We start from the raw sequence: 24,190 nt of genomic DNA, 5'->3' as shown, positions 1-24,190 counted from the left end.
GCCGCTCTAGCAACATAACTCTATTTCCTCACATCCAGAAACGCAAGAAGGGCTTTCACTCTTGCTAGAAGCTCAGCCTTGCCCTCACCAGTTCTGGAAGGCTCCTATAGAAGAGTCTCGTATGCACAGAGACTTTACACCTGCCCATTAGGAAGCCCCAAACATATATTTTTTAGAGGTTCTTTTTATGTTGAGATCTATAGAGACACCACTGATCCTTTGCTGAAAGGCTCGCCAATCTTTCAGACAAGTCTAAACTTAATTCTCTCCTCTTAGGCAAAGATCACAAGATGACCTGGCTGGTAGCCAGATTCTGCGCCCAGATTTGTAGGCACAGATCATCCTCTAGAATAAAATAGCTTACAGTGGTACCTCGGGTTAAGTACTTAATTCATTCCGGAGGGCTGTACTTAACCTGAAACTGTTCTTAACCTGAAGCACCACTTTAGCTAATGGGGCCTCCCGCTGCCGCCGTGCCACCACCGCGCAATTTCTGTTCTCATCCTGAAGCAAAGTTCTTAACCTCAAGCACTATTTCTGGGTTAGCGGAGTCTGTAACCTGAAGCGTATGTAACCTGAAGCATATGTAACCCGAGGTACGACTGTACTAGGGAAATGCTGAAGTCGCCCTTTGGGGTGCCTCAGGGTCGATTTATCTTGCCTCCCTTACGGGCGGTTGTGTACACTCTAATAATATAATTAATGGTTCTGCAGCCAGGTGGCACCATTCTTCTGTTGACATTAAGCAGATCTGACCCAATACGCTGCCTGGAGGAGCAGATGATCCAGGAGACACGTGTGCATGTCCTTGAGCTCTTCCTAAGAAGAGCAGCATCAAGGAATCATCACTACAAGTGTCTGATGTGTGACATTTAAAACATTAAGTGCGTAGTTACAATGACCTAATGCTCTTCACATCCTGTTCAGGTAAACACAGCTTTCAGATGCCATCTTAGAAAGCGGAAATATCACCATGTCCTCCTGTCCCCCTTTCTTTTTCAGGACAGCCCCTGTTTTCTGGCTCCTTGCTAAATCGCTGCCCATATTTTGTCCCTATTTTGCTGTTTTTTTCTGGCAGCAGAGGGGAAAGGTAGAGAACCCCTTAAGAAAATCTCCTAGCTCCACCTTCTGACCGTCTAAGTTTTATCCAAACCATGCTCTGCTGTAGCCTTGGAAAAAATGAAATACAAATAAAAATCTTGATATTTCACAACTAAAACCTTTCATCTTAAACATATTGTTTAATTGGGATAGATAAAAAGAAAGGTTTTGGTTGTGAAATATCAATATGTTTGCTGGTATTTCAATTTTTCAAAAAGATTTGTTAGAAAAGAAGGTTAAAGCGACGCGGATGGCACTGTGGGTTAAACCACAGAGCCTAGGACTTGCTGATCAGAAGGTCAGCAGTTCGAATCCCCGCGACGGGGTGAGCTCCTGTTGCTCGGTCCCTGCTCCTGCCAACCTAGCAGTTTGAAAGCAAGTCAAAGTGCAAGTAGATAAATAGGTACTGCTCCGGCAGGAAGATAAACGGTGTTTCCGTGTGCTGGTTCTGGTTCTGGCTTAGTCATGCTGGCCACATGACACGGAAGGTGTACGCCGGCTTCCTCAGCCTATAGAGTGAGATGAGCGCCACAACCCCAGAGTCGGTCACAACTGGACCTAATGGTCAGGGGTCTCTTTACCTTTACCTTTAATGTTAAAGTACTATCTAAAATGTAAAGCTTGCTTTTAGAGTGGCACACAAAATATGAAAAGGTCAAGTCGGTAATGATACACTGGGCAAAGGACTTGGGACATAATATCCAGATGGCAGATTGGGAAAGGTTTTGGAAATCAGATTTGAAATTTACGGCATGTTGTACATTGAAAGAAAATTATATAAAAATGATGTACCGGTAGTATTTGACTCCCACAAAGCTAGCAAAAAATGTATAAGACAATTTCAAATATCTGCTGGAAATGTAAAGAAAAAGAAGGTACCTTTTATCATATGTGGTGGACTTGTAAGGTAATAAAAGCTTTCTGGGAGATGGTATATAATGAAATGAAAAGATGCTTAAAATAATCTTTGTTAAGAAACCAAAAGCATTTTTATTAGGAATTACAGGTACCGACATACCGAAGGAGCAGAAGATACTCTTTATGTATGGAACAACAGCCACCCAGATGTTATTAGCCCAGAGCTGGAAAGAAGACAAAGTCCCTACCAGAGAGGAATGGCAAACCAAACTGATGGGCTATACCAAGAAGGCAAAGCTGATCGGAAGACTCAGAAACCAAGAGGATAAAAACTATAAAAGAATGGGGGGAAATTGTAAGTTACTTAGGAGACCACTGTAAGCAGATGGAAACAAGAGCAGGATTTTGATTCACTTGCAGTGGAAAAAAACACTATGGACAATAAGGTTTGATATAAAAATTGGAGTACGGATGAATATGCAGTTGTAGATGTTTAAAATAAGACTCCATGGAGGGGATGGGGGGAAGTCTCAAGATTCGGAGAATCTCCTTATACATATATCTTTTTACTAGTTTGTGTTTATTTGTACTTTGCATTTGTAAAACCAATAAAAATGACTTAAAAAAGAAAAAAATACAAATAAAAATGAGGAGCTGTCGCAAAAGGTAAGGAGACCAGCCCCCTTCTGCTTACCCCCACCCCAGTCTTTTGTTGAGAATTGGGGGCAACATATACCCTTTAAAAACTTTCGCTAACATGCAAGTGCATGGCATAGAAGATGCTGCCTTCCCTTCCCAAAGGCACATGAGGTTACCACTTTGCTGAAGCTAAGCAGGTCTCAGTTCGGACAGTGAGCGGATGGGTGACCACCTAAAAATCACATGCAATGCACATTGGGTTCCATGGCAGAATAAAGTCAGAGGAGCAGTGTAAATAAATAAATATGCAACTGAATGCAAGTCAATGCGCGGTTTGTAGGTCCAAAACACAGCAACCTTGTTGAAGTAGTCTGGGTGTGGTCCCTGCAGAGATGGAATAAATACCTGCAAAAATTGCTGTATGCTACCATGAGTTCCCTTGAGAAAATGTGAGCAATAAATGAATTGAATATCAAACTGGGGTGAAGGGAGAGAGAGAGAGAGAGAGAGAGAGAGAGAGAACACTTCAGATTAAAAAATAACATGTCAGGCTACAGTATAGACTAATTTCTTTTCCTTTGATGTGAAGACCTTCTACATGCAGGGCTTTTATTTTATTATTATCACTTTCATGGAAGACAACCAGTCAGCTACCTGGGATGTAAAGCTTAAGAAAAGGAGCAAGTGTTTTCATGGTTGATATTGAATGTTATTTCCCCATCCAATTTGGGTACAGATTGAAAAGGCCAGACATTTTTCAATACACATTGCCCCATCTAAAGAAAAATTTCAATGCACAATGTCCTTTCTGCAGTGCTGATGAACAGCGATAAAAGCTGCTTTCCACAAGTTCAGTCTTTGGTTATGCAAAACTGGAGACTCTGGGCCAGGACTTCCTCGAAGCAATTATCTCACCTTGGTATTACACCATCTCTGCCAATGGCCTATATAACAGCTGTCCAGGAAAGGTGAGACCATCAGAGAGGAACCCGGCTCAGCTTTGACCACATCTGTCTACCCAGGGAAACAGCAACGCAAGGTGAGTAGCTGGGGAAATGATCCCCAAGTCTTGATGAGAGGGTTCCTGCAGGCAGCAGATCAAGGGTACGGATATGCTTACAGCCTAGGACCCTCGTACCTACGGGACAGCCTCTCCTAGTATGCCCCACGGAGGACATTAAGGTCCATAAATAGTAACACCCTAGAGGTCCCGGGCCCTAAGGAAGTCAGATTAAACTCAACCAGAGCCAGGGCCTTTTCAACACTGGCTCCAGCCTGGTGGAACGCTCTGTCTCAGAGACCAGGGCCCTGCAGGATCTGATTTATTTCCACAGGGACTGTAAGACAGAGTTGTGCTGCCTGGCCTTTGGCTTGGAATCAGCCTGATCCCCTCCCCCTCTTTCCTTATCCCTTTCTCCTTCTGTGATGGAACTCCTATTTGGGGACTTCCCTGGCTTTCTTCTGGACCATGTAGGACCAGTCTGGATAGGTGGCCTTGGCGAAGACTTGACGTTTTCATCCCCAAAAAAGTTTTTTATTTGAGTTCCTACTCAAATGAGGCTGCATTTTAATGTTGTATTTTAATCTTGTTTTGAAGTTGTATTTCAATCAATTGTTTTATACCTGGTGTTAGTCACCCTGAGCTGAGGAGGGTGGGATATAAATAAAATTTACTACTACTACTACTACTACTACTACTACTACTACCTTTGAAGGGTTGTTGATGCATAGAGAAAGTCATTCAGGGGAAACATCTGGTGGCAGTCAAAAGCTGGAGTCAAAAGTGGGTGGGGGTTGCAGCATTCCCCATCTCTTTCTCTGCCACCCCAGCTCTCCCTCCTCTTCCTACTCAACTTTGTGGGTAAAATGTGATCAAACCCGGGCCACAGGATTCCCACCGTAGACCTAGAGTGTGGGGAACTTTCAAAGACTTTGAGATGAGATGATGTGTTCATGGAGGAATGATGTGTTCTTGCAGGAAGTTGTAGCAGCAAGGGCTGTAGCTCAGTGGTAGTTGCATATAGAAGGTTTCAAACTTACTGTACTCTCCACTCTCAAAGGTCAACCAGAAGATGGGACTCTTCACCTACTTCAGCCTTTGTCTCCTGGGCATCCTGGTCACAAATCCTTTCCTGGGAGGTGAGTTCCCCTTAACAAATACTGACATCGGATGATCAGTTAACAAACGGACTTGACTGAATACCTATCACCAGATCTTTTTAGTCTTTCCAAAAGATATTGGAGATAAGGCTAACCCAAAATCTCCATCTGGCTCATGCAGTCCTTAACATTAGTGGGTCTCTGTGGTTTAGTGGGCGTTGTTGGACTACAATGTTCCTCGGTCCTGAGTGTTGTGGGGGATTTTTTTTTTTTGTTGTTGTTGTTTGTTTAAAAAATAAATAAATTTTCCACAATTATAACAAATACAACATAGAAAAAAAGAGAAGAAAACACACAAGAGAAAACACATTACTAAAAAAGAAAAAGAAAAAAGAAATCTTAAACACATATCCCTTGAAAACCCAATTTCTCTTACATTGTTAATTGACTTCCTCAGATCCCTCCCTTCTGAATTTCATTGTATCTGCGTGTAACAGCTCTCCAATATCATTCTTAAACTAAAATTATTTCCAGCAATTAACTATCCTGTTCTCTTTTCTTACTGTTCTAAATCCAGCTTACTTACAATTAAATCCTATTTTAATCCTAGGCCTATCTGGTGCTTTCAAGTGACTTCTAATTATTTATATTACAATATTTATTCAAATAATCCTTAAATTTATTCCAATCTTCTTGATATTCCTCTTCTTTCTGGTCATGAACTCTTCCAGTCAGGTCAACTGGCTCCAAAAAGTCCAACATCTTCATCTGCCATTCTTCCAACGTTGGGATTTCTTGAGATTTGCAATTTTTAGCTAACAGCAGTCTTGCCGCCGTAGTGGCATACAAAAATAATTTAACATCTTTTTTGAGCAATTCCATTCCTCCTCGGTCCTGATTGTTGACCACGCTTGGTAGGGCTGATGGGAGTCGGGAGTCCAATGATGTGGAGGGCACCAGGTTGGGGTAGGATGGAAAGTGTTGGACTAGGGCTGGGGCAACCCAAGTTCAAATCCTCATGCAGCCATTAAGCTCAGCCCTAGGCTGGACACTATCTGTCAACCTAACCTGCCTTGCATGATCCTTGTGTAGTTGGGAGAGGCATGTGTGCCACGTCAAGCTCCTGAGAGGACTGGTGGTATATCAACGAAAGGCAAGTGAGATGTAATATCAAAGTTCAGGGACTGTCAAGCAAAAATGTTTAGGGTGTAAAACAGGGCCAATAAGGGGTGTGGCCTGTGAGAGGGGGCGTGGCCTAGGGAGAGTTCCAAGGACCAGATAGAGAAGCTTGGAGGGGCATATTTGGCCCCAGGCCTGATATTCTCCTACCCCTGGAATACCCTTCCATAAACAGTTCTGTGGGGCAAGTCTATGCCACCTGTCATCTAGGGGTGAGGTAGGGTTTTCTTCCTTACAGTGAACATTCTCCCCTAACTTCCAGGGTGGATTTGATTTAAATCAAATCGATTTAAATCACGATTTAAATCACTAGTCAGTAAGACTTGATTTAAATCTCTCTCTTTTTACAGAAAGACTCATTCTTGCTGGTATAATCTTAATATTGACAACCAGATGAAGGTTTCATTTTTGGAATAATAAATTTTCAGAGTAGTTTATATTTGGACAACCTTTCTGCTGTACTTTATGGGAAGGAGAAAAATACTCATTTCCTTAACATCAGGGAACTGCCACTTAATAACAATTTAAGCAATTTATTTAACGCAAACAATAACATTATAGCATATGTATCCATGTTTGTTAACTGAGGTGGTTAAACAATTAAAAAAAACCTTGGACTAAGTTTTAGCACAAATGAAAAACTTAAAACAAATCCTTATTTCCTGATGAATAGCCTTTGGAGTATAATGTAACTTAAAAAGAAAACTATCTTTAGAAAGATTTTTCCTCCAAAAGCATTTTGTTTTAAAAATTCAATTTAATTTTTTTAAAAAACCAATTTAAATTTTAAAAATCCTTTTTTAAAAAAAAACAAAAAACATTGATTTTTATCCACCCTGCTAACTTCTAAGCAATCTATCTGCCCAATACCAACACCATTTCTGTCTCTCTCTCCATGCAGCTCAGGCCGACACCTGCGCCAGGGAGTGGCTGCAAAACCAGGGCAACTGCTACGCATACTTTGATGCCAAACTGACGTGGCAAGAGGCCGAGGTAAGGAGCATTTGACACCCAACCAGTTACATCCCTACAATTTTGAAAGCAAAATTGGAGAATGATTGAAACTTGTACAAAGCAGAACTCATGATTTGGAAAGTTTTGCTCCTGCACCAATCCAGCTGGTTGGATATGATCGGAGGGGGAGTTTTCTTTTCTCCTTCTCTCACCTCAAAATGAGTACAGACCTGAATTTCTCTCCCATCTCTACCTGCTAGTATAAAAATATTGAATATGACAAGCTGATAAGTAACAATGTTACCTTAAAACTCACCATCAAGACTTGTGCTTCTTAGACGTACAGTGGCACCTCAGGTTACAGACGCTTCAGGTTACATTCGCTTCAGGTTACAGACTCCGCTAACCCAGAAATAGTACCTCAGGTTAAGAACTTTGCATCAGGATGAGAACAGAAATTGTGCAGCAGCAGCAGGAGGCCCCATTAGCTAAAGTGGTACTTCAGGTTAAGAACAGTTTCAGGTTAAGAACGGACCTCCGGAACGAATTAAGTACTTAACCTGAGGTACCACTGTATCCCTCAAATTGGGGGGGGGGGGTGTTAAGTGACTTTTTTAAAAAAAATCCACAAAATTTAAATTGCAGTGTGGGTGGATTCAGCTCTGCACCAGACCTGCTGATAGGGTAGGACAAGATAGGATATTACATCTCTCTTTTCTTCTCTGTCCTCAGATTGAGTGCCAGAGCTATGGCCGTGGAGCCCATCTTGCCTCTGTCCTCACAAAGGCAGAGACACTCTTGGTGGCCGAGCACATCTCCACTTACCAGCAAGAAATAAGCAATGTCTGGATTGGGCTCCACGATGTCCGTCAGGTGAGCTTCTGCCATGTGCTCCATTCCTGGTCCATGTCAGCCCTGAGTGGGGATTCCTTAGCATTGCCACTCCAATTTTATTCCAATATCCTCCCAGGCAGAATCCCAAATTGGACAAATTCCTGGAGGATAAGGCTTTTGACGGCCATCCTCTGCCTCCAGTCTGGGGTAGTAATTCTTCTGAATGCCAGATGCCGGAAACTTCAGGACGGTGTGTGCTGATGCCCTCAGGTCCTGCTAATAATAATAATAATAACAATAACAATAATAATTATTACAGTGGTGCCCCGCAAGACGAATGCCTCGGCAAGACGAAAAACTCCCTAGACGAAAGGGTTTTTCGGTTTTGCGTTGCTTCGCTAGATGAATTTCCCTATGGGCTTGCTTCGCAAGACGAAAACGTCTTGCGCTTTTTTCTTAAAGCTGCTTGAAGAGGCACAGTTGCGACGGACCATGCTTCACAAGACGAAAAACATCGTAAGACGAAAAGACTCGCGGAACAAATTATTTTTGTCTTGCGAGGCACCACTGTATTATTATTTATACCCCACCCATCTGGCTGGGTTTCCCAAGCCACTCTGAGCAGCTTCCAACTGAATATTAAAAACAATACAACATCAGACATTAAAAACCTCCCTAAGCAGGTGTCTTTTAAAAGTAAAATAGTTGTTTATTGCCTTGACATCTTCTGGGAGGGCGTTCCACAGGGCAGGCACCACTACCAAGAAGGCCCACTGCCTGGTTCCCTGTAACTTGGCTTCTCGCAGCAAAGGAACCACTAGAAGGCCCTTGGCCCTGAACCTTAGTGTCCGGGCTGGATGATGGGGGTGGAGATGCTCCTTCAGATATACAGGACCGAGGCCATCTAGGGCTTTAAAGGTCAGTACCAACACTTTGAATTGTGCTCGGAAACATACTGGGAGCCAATGAAGATCTTTCAGGACCGGTGTTATATGGTCTCGGCGGCTGCTCCCAGTCACCAGTCTAGCTGCCGCATTCTGGATTAATTGCTTGCAGTTTTCCCTCAGGCATCTGGTTGGCCGCTGTAAGAACAGGATGCTGGGCTATGATAGGTCATTGGTCTAATCCAGCAGGCTCACCTTACATTCAAATACACCATTTTGTTATTTTCCACAGGAGTCCTTCTCTTTTCCTGAGACATAGCTGCCTGCTGACCAGAACTCTCCAGCTCAGCTTTTGCGCTGGGCTCCTCCCACTTCCTTAACCACATGATCTGTTCCGTCTCTTTCATGCAGATCAAGTAGAATGGTGCTCCATTCCTGTTTGACGGAGCAGTGGCTCCATGGCAATCCCGTTCCACTCTTACCTCAACAATCTCCCAAATTTATTCCCCCACGCCGCTGCTTCTCCACTGTTTTCCACGAGAGTCCTCCTCTGCTGCTAACAGATCCCCATGGGGAAAACTCTCCAGCAAGTTGGCTTCATCCAATTTCTCTATCTGGCCCCTTCCATCACATGATGTGTTCTGTCTCTTTTCTGCAGACCAGGAAATGGAGGTGGGCTGACGAGTCCACCTACAACTACAAGGCCTGGATGAACCACCAGCCAGACAACTACCGCAAAGCCGAGTACTGTGTGGAGCTGAGACGAACCACAGGTAAGCAAGTCATTCTCAGTGTCTGAGAAACGACAAGGACATTTTAGGACAAGGATAGGAAAACTCAAGCCTGGGGGGCCAAATATGCCACTTTGTCTGGCCCTTGGAACTCTTCCCGGCCATATCCTCTCTCCCCTGGCCATGAATAACCTCCCTGACTCTGCTCCATGCCCTTGCTTTGTGTTTGTGCCTGGCTGGACTGTGTCCTTGAACTCTGGCTTGTCTGGATAGAGCAGGCAGAGGGAGGTGGGAGTGTGTGTGTGTAGAAACCACCTTATTGGACAAGGGTAAAGTTAACATTCACTGCTCCACCTACTTTTGCCTCTGGCCCTGCCCATCAATGGCATGTGGCCCTCAGGAAATTGTCCAGATAGATATGCAACCCTCAGGCTGGAAAAGGTTCACCACTCCTGATTTAGGGACACAATGGCTGGCCATGTTCTGAATACAGTGGTACCTCAGGTTACATACACTTCAGGTTACAGACTCCGCTAACCCAGAAATAGTACCTCGGGTTAAGAACTTTGCTTCAGGATGAGAACAGAAATCGTGCTCTGGTGGCGCGGCAGCAGCAGGAGGCCCCATTAGCTAAAGTGGTGCTTCAGGTTAAGAACAGTTTCAGGTTAAGAATGGACCTCCGGAATGAATTAAGTACTTAACCCGAGGTACCACTGTATACCATGAGATGGAGAGCTACAACTGATCTATGCAATTCAGTTGCCTGTGAATACCATAGCTTGCACCTGTATACACACTATACCTTTAAGCCAGATTTGAAACACATTCTTTCCCTCACATAATTCTGAGCACTGTAGTTTGCCCCTCACAGAGTTACAGTTCCTAGCAACCTTAACAAACCATAGTTCCATAAATGCTTCAGGGGGATGTGCTTTGAATGTGCTGTGTGTGCACAGTGTCTACAAATAACACCCAAACCACAGAGAAGGCATGCTCTCCTTTTTTTCCAAAGTCGGGGTAGCCAGCGTGACACCCTTCAGATGTGCACTATGACTCCCATCTGCTCTGGTCCACATGGCTAGGGGTCGGGGATGATGAGTGTCATTGTACAAAAAAATCCAGAGGTCACAAGGTTAGCTACCCCTCTCCTAGAGTGCTCTTGAGCAAAAATATCTAGCCTCAGATGTGGAAAAACTCTCGGGGAAGAAATACACAGAACAGAAAACAAACTGAAACGTTACTCCTTCGTTTTATTTGCCTTCACACGTTTGAACATTAGAATCAGTTCTATTTGCTTATCCCCTTAAAAATATTAAGCGTGGGAACTAGAAGCTCACGTGAAAGCTGAGATTTAATTGGAGGTTGACAACATTCTGCAGGTCTCTTCAGTTCAGGTTACAGAACCGCCAAACCAAAGGGCTAACTTGAGCCTTATCTTCTGCCTCCTAGACTTTAAACAGTGGAACGACGCCCCCTGCAGGAAACTCAACGCCTACATCTGCAAGCATGAACTGTAGGGAAGACTGCGCCTGCCGGGATGGAACTGGACCCGGCCACAAGAGATTGGATGACTTGGTGGATGTGTCTCTCTGATGCCATTACTCTCCCTCCTTCCACAAAGCCAAAAACCAGCTCCTCCTGTTCATCCTGTTTCCAGTGCCATCTCTGAGGAGCTGCTTCTGTTCTCTGCCTCTTTCCCTTACCCTTTTCGTGTATGTGAGTGTATCTCTGCAGGTACAGTGTAATGTTAATAAACTCTTTCTTGCGCATCTCTATTTCCTGGCATGCTCCTGTAATTCCAGATGGCTCTCAGTTCGCTCAGCCTCCTCTAGGATGGCCACATGGGGGAAAGAGGTCAGCAGGAACAAACTCTCCGTTCCTTTGTGCATTTGAGAGAATTTGGAGAGGTACTGCAGCTTCCTTCTCTCTTGCACAGGATGCTACACCTGTAGTCACAATCGTGCCATCAGCTGTGCCCTGGGCTACACAATGCTAGAATTTCCTTCTTCTTAACTTTTAAAGCAGGGCGAGGAATCAGCGGGACTCCTGATTGTGCTGGACTCCAACCACCATCATCCCTGATCATTGGTCATACTGGCTGATGGGAGCTGGAGTCCAGCAGCATCTGAAGAGCCTAATTTCCCCTCTCCCCTCCTCCCTGGATAGTAACAACAGGCCACACTATCACACAAAGTTGGATGTACAATTGCAAAGTACTCTGTGCAAAAGCGCTCTGCCAAAAAACCAATGAGCCTTGTGCATTTCCAACCCTACATGCATGCATAGCCAAAGCAGGCACAGAAGACACCTGGCATCTTCCCAGGACAACGGGATGTACAAAAAATTCCACCACTACCACACCAAATTTGTACCTATACATATAAGCTGTTGTTGTTGTTTAATCGTTTAGTCGTGTCCGACTCTTCGTGACCCCATGGACCAGAGCATGCCAGGCACTCCTGTCTTCCACTGCCTCCCGCAGTTTGGTCAGACTCATGTTCATAGCTTAGAGAACACTGTCCAACCATCTTGTCCTCTGTCGTCCCCTTCTCCTTGTGCCCTCAATCTTTCCCAACATCAGGGTCTTTTCCAGGGTGTCTTCTCTTCTCATGAGGTGGCCAAAGTATTGGAGCCTCAGCTTCACGATCTGTCCTTCCGGTGAGCACTCAGGGCTGATTTCCTTAAGGATTGATAGGTTCAGTGGTGTAGCGTGGGTTGTCAGCACCCGGGGCAAGGCAAGTAATTTGCGCCCCCTAACCCATGGATTTGCACCCCCTAACCCATGGATTTGCACCCCCTAACCCTAACCCCCAGATGTTGCGCCCGGTGCGGCCGGCCCCCCCTGCACCCCCCACGCTACGCCACTGGATAGGTTTGATCTTCTTGCAGTCCATGGGACTCTCAAGAGTCTCCTCCAGCACCACAATTCAAAAGCATCAATTATTCGGCGATCAGCCTTCTTTATGATCCAGCTCTCACTTCCATACATCACTACTGTGAAAAACATAGCTTTAACTATATGGACCTTTGTTGGCAAGGTGATGTCTCTGCTTTTTAAGATGCTGTCTAGCTACCAGATGCAAATTTGTGCCCTCTTTTCATGGGGAGGTGAATCAGGTCTGCTGCTCTTATTCTGCCCCCAAAGCACTTTTTTTTTCTTCTTCTTTTGCATTAAGAGACACCATATGCACCACAACCACCGCGAAAGCTTTTCAAAACCTTGCAAATGCCTGCCAAATATTGGGATGAATCAACATGCAGACTTCGGGAAACGAAGGGTCCTAGCTCAGTAGTAGAGCATCTGCTTTGCACGCAGACGGTCCCGACGGCTCAGCATATCTGCAACTCCGGAGAACCAGTGCCAGTCAGTGTCGACGGTACAGAGGTTGCCGGCGGGCCGGTGGTCTTTCTCTGTAGAAGGCAGCAACTTTCTCAAACTTTCTCCTCCAGGGAAGTGCGGCCGCCCAGAGCACGCTTAAGCAATAGCTTCCCCTGCTGGCATGTTTCGGAATCACTGGGATTGAGGGTGTATCCGAATTTCAAGCACTGAAATTAAGCGATGTGCTCTCTCAACGTTAAAATGACGCGCGGTGGGGCAGGGGGCGCTCATTGCAGCGGGTAGGTTAAAAGTTATTTAAAGGGACAGGACATCTGATCATAAATCTCCAAAACCTAGTTTTGTCCTGGGAGAGAAGGGGTGTGTGTGAGAGAGAAAGAGAGAGAGAGATAGAGAGAGAGAAATAAAATACAACAATCCCTTCAATAACCATTTCAAAATTCAGTCCAAAACTAGATTCTCAGTTCCAAGACAGACAATTCAAAGACTGATAATTCAAAAGACTGATTATTCAATGATGTTTTATATATTCTATGAGCCGCCCAGAGTAGCTGGGGAAACCCAGCCAGATAGGCGGAGTATAAATAATAAAATTATTAATTATCATTAATATTAAGGAAGGAAGGAAGGAAGGAAGGAAGGAAGGAAGGAAGGAAGGAAGGAAAGAAAGAAAGAAAGAAAGAAAGAAAGAAAGAAAGAAAGAAAGAAAGAAAGTCCCTAGCAGGTAACTAAGTTTTTTTTTATTATTAAAAAAAAGGCTCTTGTTTTATGTCCTAGATTTTGATTCCTGAGGTGCTTTCTGGGTAAATTGCCTCCCTATTCCCATCAGCTACTGGTTCATCCTAGAATCATAAAATTAAAGAGTTGGAAGGGACTCCCAGTGCAGGAATCACTGCTAAATAATCCCTGACAAATGACCATCCAACCTCTGATCAAACACCTCCAGTGAAGGAGGTTCCAGCAGAAGACGTGAGATATGCCTGGCCAAAGCCGTCCCAGACCCAGACGCTGAAACTTGCTCCCCATCGGTAGTGATCGTTCCCACCTTCTCTTCCCTTTCGGATTGATGTTCGAGGCTCATCAGCTGCTGGTGACAGATACACAACCTGCCTCGGCTGTGCATTGCATTGATCACGTTAAGGCTCTGGGCAAACCAGTCGCCCATTGGATAGAAGCAGGATCCCTAGCTCCACCTCCCGGAAGTTGATTGGATAAGCGCATTCCCTGTTCTACCTGCCCGGTTTGCCTAAGGAGCAGAAGGAGAGAGAACCTGCCCTAAGAAAGCTTGCTTGCTGCTGTTTTGAAAGTAAAACAGCTTATCCTTTATTTTAGGATCCGTGCTGAAATTCATTTATCTTGCCAGGTAACCAATGGCGAGATTAGACAGGTTTGTTTTCTTTTATAGTCTCTGTCCTCTTCCTTACGCGCGCGCAACTTTGCCTTTTCTGTGCTGCATATAAAATCCCAGTAAACTTAATCAGTTCTTCATTTTGGGAGTCTGCTATGATGGACAGGTCTATAAACAATAAAATGTGCACTGTGAGGGTTGCAGACATTCCATTTCATTCCCCCCCTTCCTTCCCCCCCCCCTTTTCTTTCTTTCTCCACACCCAATCAATTGCCCTTTGGGAGTTATTTTGTATTTTATTTTTTACTTTTTATTTACTAAAGATAGTGTAATGAGTTCATGGGTGCAAGACTAAATTCTGGACCAAGCTAGTGTTAGAATTTAATTAAGGCTTGTGTGTTAAAGCCGCGCGTCATACTTCCACATCTAAGACTCTAATCAAGACCCGTGTGTATTAAGCTGTGTGTTAGACATCCCTTTAATTCTAGGAAATCAACAAGCCTCGCCTTAGCCTTTATTTTACACAAAGTTTCTAGTCCTCATGTTGAGAAAGAGATGCTTGACAAGGTGGGGAAACCTTCGGTGATTTCGTAATGTTCTGCGCTGCTGTCTCAGGAACCATCCCTGGTATTTCCGGTTGCTCTGACTTGGCAGCCGATTCGTGAGTCATTAACTCTCTCACTCCCCGCCCATTGCGCTATTGGTTTCCTTGTTTTCATAGCCAGCGATGGTGTCAGAGCAGACGGGACACATCCTGACACAAGGTGAGTACTGAGAACTCCAGGGGTTAAAATGTGTATTTGTGGTGCAAAGTGCCCTGTGTCCTAGGACCAAGTAGTTAGGGTAAGGAAGGGTGGGATGTTAATGCTGTAGAAAAGAATTATATCTCTATGAGGGATAGAGTACAGTGCCCAGGATTCTTTGGGGGAAGCTCTGTGATTTAAATGTGCTTTATCTCTATGGTGTGTGCGCAGACTCAGAAAGAAGGTTTAAGAAATGGAACCCTTCTCTGCTTAACGATGTATGTCAGACCAGGGTGTGCTTCCAATAATAATTTTTATTGAGTATTTATCATGATCTGATTACAGGGAAACCAGACAGCTTTGGCTACCAATGAGCATTCATGCTGATGTGTTTGCTGGGAGGTTAGATGGCATTGCGTTGGAGCAAGTGTTATCCCACACTTTCCAGAGCATTTTCCCCATCACTTTCCTTCACACCAAAAGTCCAATCTTTGAGGGAAGCTGGTTTGTGGCACAAGACCTCCCAATCCACTATAACTGTGTGACTTGAGTTTGCTGGTTCTTGACTCAATCCCACTCAAGAATAGTGACAGTCTGGAAGCACTCAGAGTGGTTTGGAAAAACAACTGAGTTCACCCGCACAATTCATGTAAAGCACTCCTATACACGATAACAGTCATGACCCTCCCCTCTCTGGAATGCTGGGAACAGTGATTTTTAAGGGGTCTCCCAATGATTCTCAGGACCCTTAACTGCAGTTCCCATGATTCTTTGCGGGGGGAGCTGTGGCTGTTATTGCGGTACAAAACTGCTTTAAATGGATGGTGTGGATGTGTCCAGCAAAACAAGCCTTCCAGAACAAGAAATACCTTGAAGCATTGCTGATAGATAGGGATGGAGAGAAGGAAGGAACTCCATCACTTCAAGGATGAAGAGAACATAGGAAGGTGTTCTTTGTACAAGGACCAGGGGTCTACCTAGCTCAGCATGGTCTGCACAGCAGGGCAGGAGCTGTCCAAGGGTTCAGGCAGGGGACATTGCTAGTCCTACTTGGAGATTGAATATAGCATCTTCTGCATGCAAGGTAGATGCTGTTCTGCTGAGCTATGACTTTTCACCATACAACAGGGATACAATGCACAGTTTGTCTGTGATGCTTCCTATACCCCGATGTTAGTTCCCACGGTGGGAGCAGGAGGAACATTGTTAGGGGCTGGCTCAAGGGGCCAAAGACCCAGGTCTTGCCTGCTTCACCCCATCTCCACTGCCCCATCCCTCCTCTTTTTAAAAACAAACGCTTTTTCAAAAGGTTTCACATACAAGGTAGCTGGGAGTGCGCCCAGAGTGCAGAGCCAGTAAAATCCCATATAGAGACCCCCTTAATTTGCCCACAGTCAACTCATACAATTATGTGACATGGGTCTGTGCTCCCAATCCTTTAAGTACTAACCCATGCTGGGGGGGGGGGGCAGCAGCATGATATATTCTCCCATAACCCTGCACACCAAAAACTAAATCCATGAGTTACATTTTTGAGGAGCAGTTTTGAAAGCTGCCTATATTAAGCAGGGAAAAGATCCCCAGACCATTTCTATTCCTGGTTGTGTTAACCCATCTGGATCTAATATGATGTAAAAGCAGTGATATCAACTTCAACTGACTTGTCAGTGAGTGGAGGCTGACTAAGCCACACTTGAGATGTTGTGCTACAAATCGCCCCAGGCCAGGGTTGAGTCAGAGGCTGGAAATATGTAGGTTGGTTTGTTCCTCCCTGTGTCATCTGCAAAGTTTTCCTTGAAAGTGTCCTTGATTCCTTGTCATGCTGGGCTCCCTGTATAAAAGCAGAGCGGGACAGATTGCTCTTGGCAGAGGGAGCCTGGCCCAGTTCTCCAACTCAGGTAAGGCTTGGACTTTGACTTGATCCATGCAGTGGCGTAGCGTGGGGGGTGCAAGGGGGGCCGGCCGCACTGGGCGCAACATCTGGGGGTTAGGGTTAGGGGTGCAAATCCACGGGTTAGGGGGCACAAATCCACGGGTTAGGGGGCGCAAATTACTTGCCTTGCCCCGGGTGCTGACAACCCACGCTACGCCACTGGATCCATGACAGAAGCAATGTAAGAGTCCTCAGATGGGCCACATCTTAAAACTCAGCCACAGCTTGTGCCAAAGCTTCAGCGTCAACCTGGGTAGAGCATTTTGGGGCAAGGAAATCTGGGACGTCTCCAGTCCTACTATTTACAAAGTTAGAGGTGGCATTATTATGCCCATCACAGTGATTAAAGGCATGTGAGGTTAGACTGGAGGAAAAGGGTCCTAGCCACAATGGCTATAGTCTGCCTCTACTGTCAGGGGTGATATGCCTCTGAATACTTGTACTCAGGTCTTGCTTGCAGGCCTCTTGAAGGACCATCTGGTCAGCCACTGTGAGGACAGAGTGTTGGATGAGAAAGACCCTTGGCTGGAACCAACAGAAATATCTTTATGTTCTTATTAAATGCTTTGAGTGCCTTGACTGATCATCAGGAAGCTGCTTCAGAGTCCACCTGCTAGGGATTGCACCTTGCAGCATAGCACCTTCGGGACTTTCTATGGAGATAAAACTGTATTAACATGTAAATTTCAAATAAGCACTTCAGGGCAAATTCCACTTCCCAATAACCTTTAGAACTGTGGTTCCCAATGTGGGGCAGACGCCCCACAGGGGGAGCAATTTGAATTTTATGGGGGGCAATTTGGAAGCTTCTTTAGCCCAAGTTAATGGCCTTTTAGGCTTCCTCCACGTGAATAGAACTTCACTTTTTGAATAATAATAATTATATGTCACAGAGGGGCATCAGGATTTTAGAGATGCTTAGGTGAGGCATGGCCAAAATCAGGTTGGGAACCACTGCTTTAGAACTACCTCGCCACACGATGTAGCAGGCCCCTCTTATGAGGACCCCATTGAGAATTTCCCTGACAACAACAGGCAATGATGTGGTATTATTTATAGTGGTTGGTTTTTCCAGTGAGAAGAGGTTTCTATTTTGAAATGGGGGGTGGTCAAGATCCATGGCATGGGGCATGTGTACAGCATTAAAGATCAGGGCATTGTCAAGTCATTAATTTGCCAGTTTATTTTTTACCATCCTTGGGGGTGCCATATTGTTCTTCCCACCTCAGGAACCAAGCCTCTTGAGACCACCTCCATCCTTCCTACCTCACTTGGCTACCATCCATCACCTGGCAAAGAACAACAAAGGGGACAGCAATGGCAGAGAGAGGCCCATGTCCAGGGCTGACCACGGCACTCCTCTTCCTGGCGGCCTGCTTGGCCATGGCCAGCGCGGAAAGTTACCAGAAGTTCTTGAGGCAGCACGTTGACTTCCCAACGACGGAGGCTCCTGACCCCCGGAGCTACTGCAACCTTATGATGAAGCGCCGCGACCTGGCCACCTCCCACCACTGCAAGCACCTCAACACTTTCGTCCATGCGGACACCTCCAAGATCCAGCTTGTTTGTGGCGAGGGTGGGGTACCCACCACAGGGGACCTCCGGGAAAGCAATGCCAGCTTCCTCCTCACGCTGTGCCAACTTCAGAAGGGCTCCTGGGCCCCAGACTGCAGTTACAAAGGGACCGATAACACGGAAAGGATTATCATAGCCTGTGAAGGGGGATATCCCGTCCATTTGGAAACCGAAGTCCCAGCTGATGTGGAGCAGGAGGACCTGTGATGTGTGGAGCCAGGGAAAACAATCCATGTATATCTCTCTCTCTCTCTCTCTCTCTCTCTCTCTCTCTCTCTCTATATATATATATATATATATATATATATAATTTCTCTCATTTTCCCTCCTAACCATTTCTTCTATTAACTGAAAAGAAAATCTCACTTTAGTTCACCTATTCCACTTTTACCTCGAGAAGAAAAGATAATTTATCGAATGTAGTCTTCAGATTTCTCTCTCTCTCTCTCTCTCGTTTGCCTCCTACCGTTTCTTCCATTAGCTAAGAACAAAATTCTCGCTTTTCACATATTTTATGTTGAAAATAAAAAAAATAAGCCGAAATTGATATTGACTTGCTTCCTTTCTTTGGTTTCAATATTGCATTGGGGTTAAAAACAACAACAACAAAGTTTTGGACAATGAGTAGTTTCAAGAGCATAAAAAGAAGACTCCCCTTGCAATGTACATCTTTAGAGTAAACTAGGGACATTTCTCCCTCAGGTGGAACTCAGGAGGTCCCGGGAGCTCCCTACAATTTCTGTATCTCTAGAGTAAACCTGGCGTGAGTTTTCCCGCACGCAGAACTCTCGCGATCTGTTGATGAAAACACTATTCCGAGGTTCTAATGCCTTTCCCGCAGGTTTCTTGATAGTACTTCAAAAAAACAGGGCTCGTCCGGGATTTGAACCCGGGACCTCTCGCACCCTAAGCGAGAATCATACCCCTAGACCAACGAGCCGGCCACTTGCCGAAAACTCTGAAGGTGTCTTTTTCTGTTTTGGTGCCTCCTAGTGGCAACAGCCGTGTTCTCCTTCCTGCTCTGCGAGTTTGCTGCCAACTTTTTGCAGTCGTCGCTTTTAAAAAGCAACCTATTGCTAGATCAAAAACTTTCTTCCGCTCCCTGATTCCCCCCCCCCTCATTTGTAACAGAGGTGGGAGAAATGCGAGCCTATCTGCATGGGCCAAGAGATGATTATTTAGGGATGAGATTGAACTGGATGTTCTCCTCCACCGTTGTAGAAAAGCAAGACGCCTATTTTGGGTAGGGGGAATGCAGAAGAAAAATACAATGAATCCTCGAAATCCTGAGTTTAAACTCCCGGATGTGTTTTGAATCATAACACTGACTCACCCTAGGACTTTTTTTAAATAAAAAATGAGTTTCTCTGAACATGTACAGAATGCCTCCCCTCCACCCCACTAGGAGACCATGAATCCTGCCACGCCTGATCCTTTTATATTTTTAATGGTTTATCGGGGCAAGCCTATCCGGCGGTGCATATTTACACGGAAGTAAATCCTTTTAAATTCCCTGGGACTTCACCACGGCTTACTCCTGAACTCAGTGATCCTTACTTCCGAGTAAAACCATGCATAGGCGTTGCACCGGGTCAACAGGGCTGGCTCTTGAACTCAGCGATCCTCCTTACTTGTGAGTAAACATACACACTACTTAACACTGTAAGTCGTCCTCCAGTTCCTTTTGCAGAGCACACAAAATTATCAACTTCTCTTTCCTGGTTTTAGTTCTCGGGATCTAATTTCCCTTCCACACACACAACCCCACAATAAAGAAGAGGTAGGAGGATTGCGATCTAAATCGTGAAAAAACCAAAACCCAGTCTTACCATGCCTTGTCACAGGACTATGGGAAAGGAAGTTACTATATTGCCCTTTTAAAAGACCGTCAGATTAGAGCCCATTTAACCAGATTCAAAAGACTGGAAGCGACGACGAATATAGCAGCAGCACAACAATTTGGATTATATAGATATGGCTGGAGACTTTACGAAGTTTATTGCTGGTGCAAGCATAACAAAGGCCCCAGCGAGATTTGAACTCGCGACCCCTGGTTTACAAGACCAGTGCTCTAACCCCTGAGCTATGGAGCCTTGTACACAAAAGCTGTTTAGTCCAATGCTCTAGAAAGGTTGGAGTCTAGAGGTTTCCGGGTTTTGCTGGACAGAGGGAAGTCTTCCAAATATTTTTCTGGCACATTTTTTTTATCACTCGGATGATAGATCCCGCGACACACAGTTGCTCCCCAGGGAGGCTAGCAATACAACTTTTAAAACCACAATAGAAAAATAACTTAATTAAAACTTCCTAGATAAACAGCAGCGGAGAGGAGGGGGACTGAATCGGGAAGGGAAAGCTAATGCAAACTAATTGGTAAAAGCAAAAACACACCAGAGCCGAGACCCTATCTTCTACAATATCACACACGCAAATTATAATATGCTCAGTCATGTATATAAGTATTGCTTAGTACAAATTTATAAAACTTGCCTTAAAAACGTGTAAAAATACTCAGATCTGTGGGCTAGCATTGCTTTCAGCGCAATCCTATGTAGGCTTACTCGGAAGTTAGCGCCACTTCGTTCAAGAGTTTGCTCCCTCGTACGTGAGTTTAAAATTGCAATTATTTTATTTTTCTTTAAACTCTCTTTCAACTCCATACCCACCTCTGTAGAGAACAGGGAGAAAACACCCATTCTGTTCACCATCCATAACCAGTGATTTTATGCTATTTCCCCCAGCCAGCATGTCAAAGTGATTTGTAAGAAAAAAGTTGGGCTCGTCCGGGATTTGAACCCGGGACCTCTCGCACCCAAAGCGAGAATCATACCCCTAGACCAACGAGCCAGCTGACGAGTAAGTTCCGCACCCTTTATTTAAAGTTGGAAAATTGGTTGCGTTCCACGTGTACGCTGCTGTTCTTATGAGAACTGAACTTCAACGCCGCCTACTGGTGGGAATTTGGAGCTCAACCTAGAAGAGCGGACAGAGATAAACGCTGCGTTTGAAGAGCTCGATTAGCTCTACAGTACCTCTGTAAATCGGCCTGGCATGTAAATATTGTCCAGCAGCAATCAAACCCATGAGGATGATTTGCAAAATCAAGACCGTCCTTGGATAAATCTGTAAGATAAAGAGGCAGTGGGGTTGTAGCCAACACTCGTCCTACTCAGAGTAGACCCATTGAAAGTCAGGAGTCAACGTTTGCCATGCCCATTAACTTCAGTGGGTCTGCTTTCAGTAGGATTAGTATTGGCTATGGCTAATTGACAATTAGGGGTCTTGCTTTTACAGATATATACAGTGGTACCTTGGGTTACATACGCTTCAGGTTACATACGCTTCAGGTTACACACTCCACTAAGCCAGAAATAGTGCTTCAGGTTAAGAACTTTGCTTTAGGATGAGAACAGAAATTGTGCTCTGGCGGCACGGCGGCAGCAGGAGGCCCCATTAGCTAAAGTGGTGCTTCACGTTAAGAACAGTTTCAGATTAAGTACGAACCTCCGGAATGAATTAAGTACTTAACCCGAGGTACCACTGTATACACACACACACAATCATACCTCATGTTACGTCCGCTTCATCTTATGTTCTTTCACGTTACGTCCCATGCCAACCCAGAAGTACCAGAAAGGATTACTTCCAGGTTTCGCCGTTCACACATGCAGAGAAGCGCAAAATGACGTCGCCTGCATGCGCAGAAGCGGCGAATCGCAACCCACATGTGCACAAATGCACCGCTGCGGGTTGCGCTCTTTTCATGTTGCGAACGGGCCTCCGGAACTGATCCCGTTCGCAACCAGAGGTACCACTGTATATATATAAACACACACATCATTCAGCCCTGCAGAAATGGAGCAAAAAAATTTGTAGAAATTGGGGTGCATGGAAACCAATCTTCCCATTGGACATGGGATAGTTTGAATTGAATTTCCTATAGATACTAAATGGTACCTGCAATTATCTGTCTGCTCCCCATATCAATGAATGACCCAACGGGCTTCTGGTGCCCTGAGCCAGATATCACCCTGTCTACAAATTCCTGGTGGGTCTTCCACAATATCAGGGGTAGGCAAACTAAGGCCCAGGGGCAGGATCCGGCCCAATCACCTTCTAAATCCGGCCCACGGACGGTCTGGGAATCAGTGTGTTTTTACATGAGTAGAATGTGTCCTTTTATTTAAAATGCACCTCTGGGTTATTTGTGGGGCATAGGAATTCATTCATTCCCCCCCCCCCAAAAAAAAAATATATAGTCTGGCCCACCACATGGTCTGAGGGACGGTGGACTGGCCCATGGCTGAAAAAGGTTGCTGACCCCTGCTCAATATCCTACGTAGCCACACAAATAGTAGCGGTTCACAGCAACTCACTGAGACAGTTGACATCAGGACATCGGGAGAGCACTGTGTTATCAGGTCAGTAGCCAATCTGGTTCAGCATCTTGTCTCAGTGGCCAACCAGAGAAGTCCACAAGCAGACACTCTTTCCAGCAACTGAGCTATATTACAGCAGCCTAATTTAGGTGGGGAAAGTCTGTCTGTTGTGGCCGTTGCTGTTGTTAAGCAAACTGGGAGTCAGAACCCTGTTGTCTTTACTGCAAACCACTAAAAGATCCTGATCTACTTCGTCTCCCCCAACTCAGGGCCTGTAAAACGGTAATTAAGAATTGTGTCTCTGGGGACGTCCAGAGCACAATTCCCTCACCCATGTGTGAATCACCAGCATCAAGGGTGCCAACTTGAATGAAATATTTTGGGGGCCCAGGTAAGCCCCTCCCACATAACTGATCACATGACATGTGGCGCGTGCATACTGAATGGCGAAGCCCATCAGCTTTAGGGGGGGCTGACTCCAACGCCCATCACCCAACATGGTCCATTTTTGATGGGAGTTGTAGTATAAGATGCCCAGGGGATCCTCTGCTTGCGATTTACAATATATTATTCCTTGTAGTTCCAGTTACAGATAGGTAGCCGTGTTGGTCTGCCATAGTCAAAATAAAAAAATTCCTTCCAGTAGCACCTTAAAGACCAACTAAGTTAGTTCTTGGTATGAGCTTTCGTGTGCATGCACACGAAAGCTCATACCAAGAACTAACTTAGTTGGTCTTTAAGGTGCTACTGGAAGGAATTTTTTTATTTATTCCTTGTAGTTGTTAGTGAATCAATTTGAATTGGTGCTGTTTTTCGTCATGTAAACATTTTTCTGGTGTTGAGCTACTTCTGAGCACAGCTTACCCTGGAAAAGTGATGATGTTGTTGATGATGAAATGCTAAGCTGTGTGCCGCTGAGTCAGGAGTAGCCATTTAGGTTTTCCTTGTAATTGTTAGTGAATCACCTTGAAAAGACGCTGGCTTTTGTTATGTAAACTTCCTCAGATGTTGAGGCATTTATCAACCACAGCTTACAACAGAATTAGCACGTGAATAAACCAATGCTGATTACATGCTATGGGCTGAGTGGTGCCTTAGAATTGTTTTATTTCTCAAATTTTGTTTGTTCCCAGCTCTGAATATTATAGTCTGATACTCTTTCCATTCAAAATACTTTGGGAAATAAACATTTATCCATTGTATGCTTACGGATGAAAGAGGAGAGCGCAAAATATGGTCTGAAGCTCAACATCAAAAAAACGAAGATCATGGCCACTGGGCCCATCACCTCCTGGCAAATAGATGGGGAAGAAATGGAGGCAGTGAGAGATTTTACTTTCTTGGGCTCCATGATCAGTGCAGATGGTGACAGCAGTCACGAAATTAAAAGACGCCTGCTCCTTGGGAGAAAGGCGATGGCAAACCTAGACAACATCTTAAAAAGCAGAGACATCACCTTGCCAACAAAGGTCCGTATAGTAAAAGCCATGGTTTTCCCAGTAGTGATGTATGGAAGTGAGAGCTGGACCATTAAGAAGGCTGATCGCCGAAGAATTGATGCTTTTGAATTATGGTGCTGGAGGAGACTCTTGAGA

At 44.9% G+C, this 24,190-nt stretch overlaps 3 protein-coding genes across 6 annotated transcripts in view; all 3 read left to right on the top strand.

Annotated features, from left to right (window-relative positions):
- OSGEP (O-sialoglycoprotein endopeptidase) overlaps positions 1-24,190 on the top strand; it is a 244,986-nt gene that overhangs the window by 130,924 nt on the left and 89,872 nt on the right. The gene's annotated exons all lie outside the window — the stretch shown is intronic.
- LOC310691199 (C-type lectin-like) lies at positions 4,671-11,418 on the top strand (the record flags this gene model as incomplete). The annotated part of the gene is made up of 5 exons (XM_083470866.1): positions 4,671-4,737; positions 6,779-6,870; positions 7,564-7,704; positions 9,208-9,322; positions 10,730-11,418. 5 exons carry the CDS (start codon positions 4,671-4,673, stop codon positions 10,795-10,797), a joined length of 483 nt encoding a protein of 160 aa, XP_083326992.1. The 3' UTR covers positions 10,798-11,418.
- Positions 13,838-18,759, top strand: RNASE12 (ribonuclease A family member 12 (inactive)). Of its 4 annotated transcripts, none has more exons than XM_083470863.1 (3): positions 13,842-14,004; positions 14,691-14,729; positions 17,871-18,759. In XM_083470863.1, exon 3 carries the CDS (start codon positions 17,959-17,961, stop codon positions 18,421-18,423), a length of 465 nt encoding a protein of 154 aa, XP_083326989.1. In that variant the 5' UTR covers positions 13,842-14,004; positions 14,691-14,729; positions 17,871-17,958; the 3' UTR covers positions 18,424-18,759. The 4 variants fall into 4 exon arrangements, with proteins under 4 accessions (XP_083326987.1, XP_083326989.1, XP_083326988.1 ...); XM_083470862.1 differs by having other exon boundaries at positions 14,687-14,729; XM_083470861.1 differs by lacking the exon at positions 14,691-14,729 and having other exon boundaries at positions 13,838-14,004.

Source organism: Podarcis liolepis, assembly GCF_965112155.1.
Source record: "Podarcis liolepis genome assembly, chromosome: 13".
NCBI lineage: Eukaryota > Metazoa > Chordata > Lepidosauria > Squamata > Lacertidae > Podarcis > Podarcis liolepis.
This window is presented reverse-complemented; position numbering and strand designations above follow the sequence as displayed.